We start from the raw sequence: 9823 nt of genomic DNA on the forward strand, positions 1-9823 counted from the left end.
CTCGACAGGGTTGTACTTTTCAATGAAATACAGGATGGAAAATTATTTAAAGAGGTACAATGTGGAAAGTTTGTTGCAAATGACTTCTCAGAAAATACCATCTTTGAGAGAGTTTAAAGCACTGCATCCTAAGCCCTTTGAACATTCAGTTAGAATACTTACAGTGACTTCTATTTTCTGCCAGGTTAAATCAAACGTCTTTCACAGAGAAATGCTGTGAGGAGTTCTCATTAGTGTTCTACTCCCAGTCCTCAAAATTGAGACATGTGGACCTAAATAACAATGACCTTGGGGATTCGGGGATGAAGTGTCTTTCTGCTGGACTTCAGAGTTCTCACTGCATTGTAGAAACTCTCAGGTAATGTTTGAGTTTGTCCTCAGCAGCTAAAACCAAATGAAAAATGTTTTAGTTATGATATAACACCTCGTCAAACAAGATTCCTATATATATATATATATATATATGTGTGTACGTATGTATTATGGCCTTAATATTTTATTTCTAATCAGCAATGACTGAGACTGAGTCTTGACCCAGTTGGAAGTCAATGTCCTTTCCTCCATCTGCCAGACAAATGAAGGACCTTTTTTATTCAGTTATTAAAAATAATAGGATGTAATGATGGTCAATATAGCACACGTGGGTTTTTTTCAGTGCGTTGCTTTTTTTTTCTTTATTTTGCCTTTTCACAAAGAAAATTATTTTAGATTTAATATCTTCACTTATTGGTAATAATAATAATAACAAAGTTGGTGCGTTTAAAGATGTGCCCACTAGATTATATATCTTGATCCATGTTTGCCTGCAGGTTGTCAGGTTGTATGATCTCAAGGGAAGGCTGTGCTTTTCTGGAGTCTGCTCTGAGGTCCAACCCATCCCACCTCAGAGAGTTGGACTTAAGCTACAATCACCCTGGCGAGTCAGGAAAAACACTACTCTCTGCTACATTTGAGCATCCACTCTCCAAACTAAAATCTCTCAGGTCAGATTAATGTCTATGTTTCATGTTGAATGCAATGCATTTATACACTAAGAGTTATTTGTTTTATACTAGTTGGCTGAGACTTTTTGTTCTGTCTATTCCTGGAAGACGGGGGGCAGTGATGACAGGTTTTTATTTATTGGGTTGATTAAAAGCCATTGCTGGTGCATTTCTGGAATACATAGTTATAAATAATTTTCAGCCAAACTGGTCTTGCAGTTGTTGGAAAGACAATAAATTCTAGACATAAAGTAAATCCCCTGCCCTTGGTCGTTGCATCTTGTACCTTGCTTTGAAACTATGATCTTGGCAGCCTTCCAGGAAGTCTGGACTATTAAAACCAATAGTAAAAGATGACATTTTCTAAGAGAGACCTTCTAAAATGTGGATGGACCTTTGGGCTTTCATTTTGAGAGTGATTGGGTTATTATATAGACATCCCACCAGATGGCAGTTGGGTCAGGTCTGAACTACTCTGCTATTACCAAAATGTTGATAGAACATCTAAGACCCCTGGAGACCCTAGCATCTGAAATTTAGCCATTTTAATTGTATCCTCTTGCTTCAAATAAATAAACCCAACCAGCCTTCAAATGCTACACCAACTTTATTAAATAGAAGGATAGGAAACAATCATCCATCCATTGTCTATACTAATATATACTTAAAGGGTTGAGGGGAGGCTAGTGCCTATAGCCAGGGGTCACTGGGTGTGAGACAGGGTACACCCTGTACTGAGTCAATCTGCCTGGGCAGAACATTCGAGGCAAACACAACAATTTAAATCAGCCTTTAGGATGTTTGTCCTTGAATAACTCACTAAAAGTAAGTGACACATTGTTTCCAAAGTACAAAACAAACAGATGGTGAGCAGCAACAGGGAAAAGGTTTTAAAATGTCAGGAACAGATACTGAGGGTCTTAGCATCAGCACCAGCACACAAACATCAGCAACAGCGCCCCCCAGGTCACACCTTACTCCTCTTCTTTCTGTACACAAATTACTGCGCCTCAGTGGACCCGTTTGTGAAACACTTGGAGTTTGCAGATGACACCACTGCCACCAGTCTGATCCAGGACAACGATGCATCTTACAGACGAGAGGTGGCTCGACTGTCCCACTGGTGCGCTCAGAAACACCTAGAGCAGGTGTGCTCACACTTTTTCAGCATGCGAGCTACTTATAAAACAACCGAGTCAAAAAGATCAACCTTCCCACTACAAAAATGCAAAACATATAACTATTTTCAAATTTATTAAGGATTCTTTGTATGTACAATGTATGTTGACCTTGCATTACTGAATAAGCCAATATTGCAAAACACACATAATAAATAATTATTTAAATTTTTTGTAATTACCTGAGTCAGCTGCTTCAACGAATGCTTCTTTTACCATCTCTCCGTCTTGGAAGGACTTATTGTTTTTAACGATGGCGTGACTCACCCGGAACGATGCTTCGGTGGCGGCTTTCGCTTTTGAAGTTTGTTGAGTGAAAAATGACGGCTATCCAGACAACTGGGATTTTAGTTCCTCCACCTTTCTCTTTCTCAGCTGGCTTTTCGGCGGAAAGTCGATGTCATATTTTCCATGAACAGTCCGAAAATGCCACTCCACATTTCATGTCATCTGAATGGTTGCCCTGTATGCCAATCAAGTGACGGGATGTTTGATAGGCTGACAAATATTTTGTTTAACGTCACGCTGCGATCGACCAGTAGATCGCGATCGACGTAATGAGCACCCCTGACCTAGAGCTTAACTCTCTCAAGACTGGAGATGACGGTGGACTTCCAGAGAGCACTGTGTCTAGTATGGATGACTTCTGATACCTAGGAGCCACCCTTTCTCAGGACCTGAGGTGGTCCTCACGAATAGAGACTGTTTGGAAGAAGGCCCAGCAGATTCCGTACTTCCTGCAACTCATGTTGTCTCCTTCTACTGCTGATCATTTTCTACAACACTATTATTCCACCTGTCCTATGTTCATCCACTACAGTGTGGTTCGGCTCATCCACAAAACAGGACAGGTCCAGACTGCAACAAAGACCCCACAAAATTCTGGTCACAATCTGTTTAGACTTTTACCTTCAGATGGCGCTACAGAGCACTATCTGCATCAACCAGCCGACATAGAGACAGTTTCTCCCCCCGGCTCTGATGAACAGTTAACTGGGCCCAGATCCATACTAGGCATAATTGCACTAATTAAACCTTGTCTTCTTTTTTTGTAAAACACTGTATTTATACATATTTAGAAATAACTTTTTATTTCTACTTTCCTTTTTATATATTTATATTTAATGTCTATAAAATCTTTTAAATGTCTTCACTGAGAGCAAAGTGTAGCTGAAATAAACTTTGTGTCACAAACTTGGTGATTAAAACTGCTTCTGGTTCTGAGATTTGGCAAATTTTATTTTATACCCCCGTAAAACTCCATATGAAGAAATGGTTTGAATCAGGTTTTAGAAAGCGACCCAAGGTCAAGTTAGAAAGATCTAAACATCATCTCCATGGAGTGTATTTATAACCACCCTCTCTCCAAACTATAACGCCAGAAAACGAAGAATTCTGTCTTATCACTTACTTGTCACTACACTTACAAAAATCCTGCCTTCTTCTTCATGAAGGCTGATGATTTTAGATCTTGTCTCCTCAGACTATCAATTAACCAATTAATACAAATGTCTCCTCAATCAAAGTTGTCCAGCAGGTTGTTCGTTCTTACACAGCTGGATTCGGTCAGGTTTAAATAACTACATGCAAAATAACAACTAAATTATTATTTACTGTCACAGCTTTACGAAGAAAACTATACCTTAGTTTTCCAAGTTTTATTTTATAAATCATTTTTATTTTTTAAAGTCTGATATTCTCCTTATGGACTCAAAACAGATTAAATATTTGTAGGCACCACATTTTTACATGTTTGCTACAGCTGTGAGTTAAAACAATGGAGCATAATTTAGAGACAACTAAAGGAAAATAATTAAAATCAAACAGACATGTTTTGATTTTATTTAACATTTATCCCTGTTGCTGGACAATACCAACAGGGTTCTATATGTTGACAGATTTTTACCTTAATTTCTATAAACTGTCTTCATTTAAGCATGTTTGTTTGGATCAGTCGGTGGTCTGTGTACATTTTAAACACTCAAAGATTTATTTTTCGAAGATAATCTTCTGAGATGTTTTCTTCCTGCAGACTGGAATGTGGAGGAGAACACAGACTGAAACCTGGACTGAAGAAGTGTGAGTTTTTTAACTTGCATTCATAAAATAAAGTCAGTCTGTTAATAAAGAAGCAGATGAAACCAAAGACCTGAGCCTTCTTATAAACTGCTGTGGTCTGGTTGTCTCTCAGATTTCTGTGAACTGACTCTGGACCCGAACACGGCTCACAGAAAGCTCCAGCTGTCCGACAGCAACAGGAAGGTGGCAGTGGTCAGAGAGCAGCAGCCATATCCTGATCATCCCCACAGATTTCACTTCTGTCAGCTGCTCTGCACTGATGCTCTGACTGGTCGCTCTTACTGGGAGGTGGAGTGGGAAGGAGTGGTTCATATAGCGGTGAGCTACAGAGGAATCAGAAGGAAAGGAACCAGAGAAGACTGCTTGTTTGGAAGAAATAACCAGTCGTGGAGTCTGAGCTGCTCAGCTGTTGGTTACTCCGTGGGCCACAATGAGCAAGAAGCCGTCCTCTCGTCCTCCCCGGTCTCCCACAGAGTAGCAGTTTATGTGGACTGTCCTGCTGGCGTTCTGTCCTTCTACAGAGTCTCCTCTGACTCACTGATCCACCTCCACACCTTCAACACCACATTCACTGAACCTCTATATGCTGGCTTTGGGTTCTGGTTTGGTGGGTCTGGATCTTCAGCTTCTCTGTGTTCTCTGGAGGAGAACAAACCTCTTTGTGATGAATCCTATTAAAGTAGCACAAACATCATTTCTTTAGAGAAAATTTTTGATTTTTTGGTTTTAATTTTTATTATGAAAGACACAATGAAGCTGAATTTAACATCCAGAACATTTTACATGTGAGGAACATCTCAAGCAGAACCAGGATTCAGTTTATCTGGAAAAAAAACTCCGTAAATGTTTTTTAAAGTAAATATCCTGGAAAAGAATTAGGGGTTTATTTATTTATTTGTTAACTGTTGGTTTATCACGAATCTGTGAATTTTATATTAGATCACTTTGAAAAAACGTCATTAGTGTGATGTGAAAGCATAACCCCGCCACCAGACTGATTTAGAAAACTGACAACAAAGTGGGTGGTGCTAAGAAAGACTGAGGGGCGTGGCCAGGAGCGTGAGCAGAGCAACGCCAGTAGTTCCTCCACTAATGGATCTTTTCAGGTAGAGGATTTTTCACCCCCCACCGGACGTTGAAGGAGGCTTTATGGAGCCCAGCGGGCCTGAACCTTATCAGTTGGAGCCACTGACTGAAGTCGCTGACTAGGCGATGCCCAAAGGAGGCTGCTGAGACAGTGGAAAACAGAACGGGTCCAGTTTCTGAGTGGAAAAATGATGTTGGCAGCATTATAGCTAACATGCGCTAACGTTCAAAGCTGTAACTTTCAGACAGTTTACATTTACATGTAGATTTATGTTATCTCCAGTAAAGCATCTGATCAATGCTAGCAGGTTCAAGTCCTGACTCGCTACGGGGACGTGTCTGAGTGAGCTGGTTTTATACCTGAACGTGGTGCTGTGGCCTGGACATGGACCAAGCTGGACCGTTTGAACCAATAGGAAAATTCAACTTGAATAGCCACCATTCAACCCAAATAGGGCAGCACTAAGATGGTTTTAGGACAAATAATGCAGGATTAAACAAGTCTACATGAAAATGCAACAGTAACATAAAGATAGCACGCTGAAGGCCCACATTATACAATTTATCTGCCAAAAAAGTTGATATGGGAATTAGTTCAATTCAATTCAAAAATACTTTATTAATCCCAAAGGGAAATTAAATGTTGTTGTAGCTCATATTATGAAGGTTTCTTCAAAGCGTCGTTGTAGATGCTGATGGCTGTGGGCAGGAAGGATCTCCTGTAGCGCTCCGTCTTACAGCAGATCTGAAGAAGCCTCTGACTGAAGACACTCTGTTGTTGTAGGACAGTCTCATGAAGAGGATGCTCAGGGTTCTCCATAATGTTCTTCATTTTATGAAGAATCCTTGTTTGCACAATGATCTCCAGAGGTTCCGGAGAAGAGCCAGCTTTCTTTATCAGCTTGTTGAGCTTTTTTAAGTCCCTGGTTCTGATGCTGCTTCCCCAGCAGATGATGGTAGAAGAGATCACACTCTCCACAACAGACTTATAGAAGATATGCAGCATCTTGCTGCAAACACCAAAGGACCTAAGCTTCCTCAAGAAGTACAGTCTGCTCTGTCCCTTCTTGTAGATGGCTTCACAGTTGCATCTCCACTCCAGTCTGTTGTCCAGGTGAACACCGAGGTATTTATACTCCTCCACCACCTCCACTTCTTCTCCCATGATAGAAATCGTTTTTGACTTATTCCTGTTTCTCTTGAATCAATCATCTCCTTTGTTTTAGTCACGTTCAGGATGAGATGATTGTTTCCACACCATGCCACAAAGTGGTCCACCAGCTCCCTGAACTCAGTTTCTTCTCCATCTCTGATCCACCAACAACTACAGAATCATCCGAGTATTTCTGCAGATGACAGGAGTCTGTCTTGTACTGGAAGTCTGAGGTGTACAGAGTGAAAAGGAATGGTGAGAGTACCGTCCCCTGTGGTGCTCCTGTGCTGCTGACTACCTGGTTAGACTCACAACCCTTCAGTCTCACAAACTGTGGTCTGTTTGTCAGGTAGTCTTTGATCCAGGAGATTGTTGAGGCCTCCACCTGAGTCTTCTGGAGTTTCTGACAAAGCAAATCAGGTTGGATTGTATTAAATGTTCTGGAGAAATCAAAGAACATGATCCTCACAGTGCTGCTGGCTTTGTCCAGATGACAGTAGGTTTGTTGAAGCAGATGTTTGATGGCATCTTCAACTCCAACTCCACAGCGATAAGCAAACTGATGGAGGTCCTGATGGTTTACTGTTTGCTTACTCAGGTGGGCCAACAGGAGTCTCTCCAGGACCTTCATGATGTGAGATGTCAGGGCAACAGGTCTATAGTCATTGAGGACTGATGGGTGAGTTTTCTTTGGTACCGGAACAAGACAGGAGGTCTTGCACAACACCAGAACCTTCTTCTGGGCCAGGCTAAGATTGAAGAGGTGCTGTAGAATCCCTCAGAGCTGCTCTGCACAGGCCTTCAGAACTCTAGGGCTGACATGATCTGGACCTGCAGCCTTATTCCGATTCAGTCTCTCCAGTTGCATCTTCACCTGACTTCTTGAGACACACAGGTGGAAGGAAGCAAAGGAAGCATCAGCATCTTCTGATATGGTTGAAGGCAAACATGTAGAAGCAGAAGGGTCTAGGGCTGAGGTAGAAGATAAAACATTTGAGGTGTTACTGGACAGCTGTGGGTCAAAGGAGGGTGAGATGTCTGTTTGGCTGTGAGCAGGAGAGGAGGTTGCTGAGCTTGTTTCTGAACTGAACCTGTTGAAGAATGTGTTCAGTTCATTGGCTCTGTCCAGACCTCCATCGGTCTAATCATCCCTCTGCTTGAAGCCTGTGATCTTCTTCATTCCTATCCACACATCTCTGATATTGTTTTGCTGGAGTTTGCTCTCCAGCTTCTTCTTGTACACCTCCTTGCTGTCTCTTATCTTGACTTTAAGTTGCTTCTGTAAACTACTCAATAATTCTCTGTCTCCCTCTCTGAAGGCTCTTTTCTTGTTAAGCAGGTCCTTCAGGTCACTGGTGATCCAAGGTTTGTTATTGGGGAAGCATCTCACAGTTCTGGTGAGGATGATGTTATCCACACAGAAGTTTATATAGTCTGTTACACACTCAGTCATGGCATTTATGTCCTCTCCATGTGGCTGGCACAGTGCGTCCCAGTCTGTAGCCTCAAAGCAACCTTGCAGAGCTTCTTCAGTTTCCTGTGACCATTTTCTCACAGTCCTCTTTATTACAGGTTGCCTCTGAACAAGGGGCTTATATTTCGAGCAGAGAAAAACAAGATTGTGATCTGATTTGCCTAGAGGAGGTCTTGCTGTAGAGATGTACGAGTCCTCGACATTTGCATAAAACAAATCCAACGTTTTGTTTTCTCGGGTAAAGCAGCCGACAAACTGTTGGAACGTTGGAAGTGTAGCAGAGAGTTAAGCGTGGTTAAAATCACCAGAAATTGCCACAAAAGCATTGGGGTTTTGTGTCTGTAGCTTAGCAACAACTGAGCTGATGGCATCACATGCAGTGTCGGCAACAGCGGAAGGTGGAACGTTAACTGTTGCCAAAATAACACTGGTGAACTCTCTGGGTAAATAATATGTATGAAAACTTACTGCCAACAGTTCAATATCTGGACTGCAGATATGACACTTCACAGTTACATGTCCTGGATTACACCATCTGTTGTTCACAGGTACTGCCAGTCCACCTCCTTTACATTTGCCGCTCCTCTTCAAATCTCTGTCTGCTCGTATGGTTAAAAAGCCCAGCAGCGAGACGCTGGAGTCGGGGATATGATCCTACAGCCATGTCTCAGTAAAACACATGATACTGCATGCCCGGTACTCTGGCTGGGTCCTTTGTAGGGCTTGGAGTTCATCCAACTTGTTTCCCAACGATCTCACATTGCCCATCATAATCGACGGAAGAGATGGTTTGAACTTCCTCCTCTCTCTTCTCTTTGTTACTGCTCTGCATCCACGGTGTCTCCTTTTCAACTCATCAGGGATTTGGGGTTGTAGTTGAAGTATTATTTGAGCTTTTGAGATATTAATCAGGTGCTCCTGGTTGTAAGAAAAAACCCTGTTGCCATGGCAATGCATCATAACAAATGTCCAAAAATAGAAAGTATTAGGAAAAATCCTCCAAGCTGCACAGCATCTGACACTGGAGTGGACAGTCGTCCAAAAAATAAAATCAACTGTATCCACCACAAGAGGAAGAGTTCCCAAAAAAGAATAAATCAGAATCAAAAGTAACAGAGGTACTCCAACCTGCTGCCACCTTGAGCGGCGCAATTCTAGTTACTCTTTAAGTTGTTCTGGATCCATAAGCAGGAAAAGTTTAAATCATTGTTTAAAATCTTTTTACCAACCTGCAACAGGCCAGAGTTGTTGCTTTATAACTGCATGATCCATTTACAATAACTACTAAACATTTCTTAACACACTTATTTTTCTTCTATTATCATTGGGTAAACTCATTCTAGATATCTACAGCAAAACAAAAAAAGTTTTTATTAGAATGAAAACCAAACAAACAGATAATCAGTCCAGAAGTACAGGGATCTGATACCTTGACTGTCTAATCATAGGCAAATATTTATGTAAAGTAGAAGATGTGTAGACAGTTGAGCAGAGAATGGCAGGACACAAGGGTGAAGAGGATCACTGGGAGCTTCTGGGAAACTGCATCCAAGCCTGGAACTGTGGTCTCTCCTCCTGCAGAGCCATCTGCATAAAACTATGAAAAATGGTAAATAATAGTAGACTACACACTCTACTAAGTTAGTCAGTCAGTCAGTCATTTTCTACCGCTTATTCCATAGTGGGTCGCGGGGGAGCTGGTGCCTATCTCCAGCAGTCTATGGGCGAGAGGCGGGGTACACCCTGGACAGGTCGCCAGTCCATCGCAGGGCAACACACAAACAACCAAGCACACACTCATTCATACACCTAAGGTCAATTTAGAGAGACCAATTAACCTAACAGGCATGTCTTTGGACTGTGGGAGGAA

The 9823-nt window shown here is 41.7% G+C and overlaps 1 protein-coding gene across 1 annotated transcript in view; it reads left to right on the forward strand.

Annotated features, from left to right (window-relative positions):
• The window catches only part of LOC124868192 (NACHT, LRR and PYD domains-containing protein 12-like), a 44480-nt gene extending 39546 nt beyond the window's left edge, over positions 1 to 4934 (forward strand). Inside the window, exons 6-8 of the mRNA XM_047365102.1 lie at positions 810 to 983; positions 4194 to 4240; positions 4353 to 4934. Of these exons, the coding sequence (XP_047221058.1) occupies positions 810 to 983; positions 4194 to 4240; positions 4353 to 4918 (787 nt within the window). The 3' untranslated portion in view covers positions 4919 to 4934. The remainder of the gene's footprint in view (positions 1 to 809; positions 984 to 4193; positions 4241 to 4352) is intronic.
• The last annotated feature ends 4889 nt before the right edge of the window (positions 4935 to 9823 follow it).

The sequence above is a fragment of the Girardinichthys multiradiatus genome, chromosome 5 (assembly GCF_021462225.1).
Source record: "Girardinichthys multiradiatus isolate DD_20200921_A chromosome 5, DD_fGirMul_XY1, whole genome shotgun sequence".
Classification (NCBI taxonomy): Eukaryota; Metazoa; Chordata; class Actinopteri; order Cyprinodontiformes; family Goodeidae; genus Girardinichthys; species Girardinichthys multiradiatus.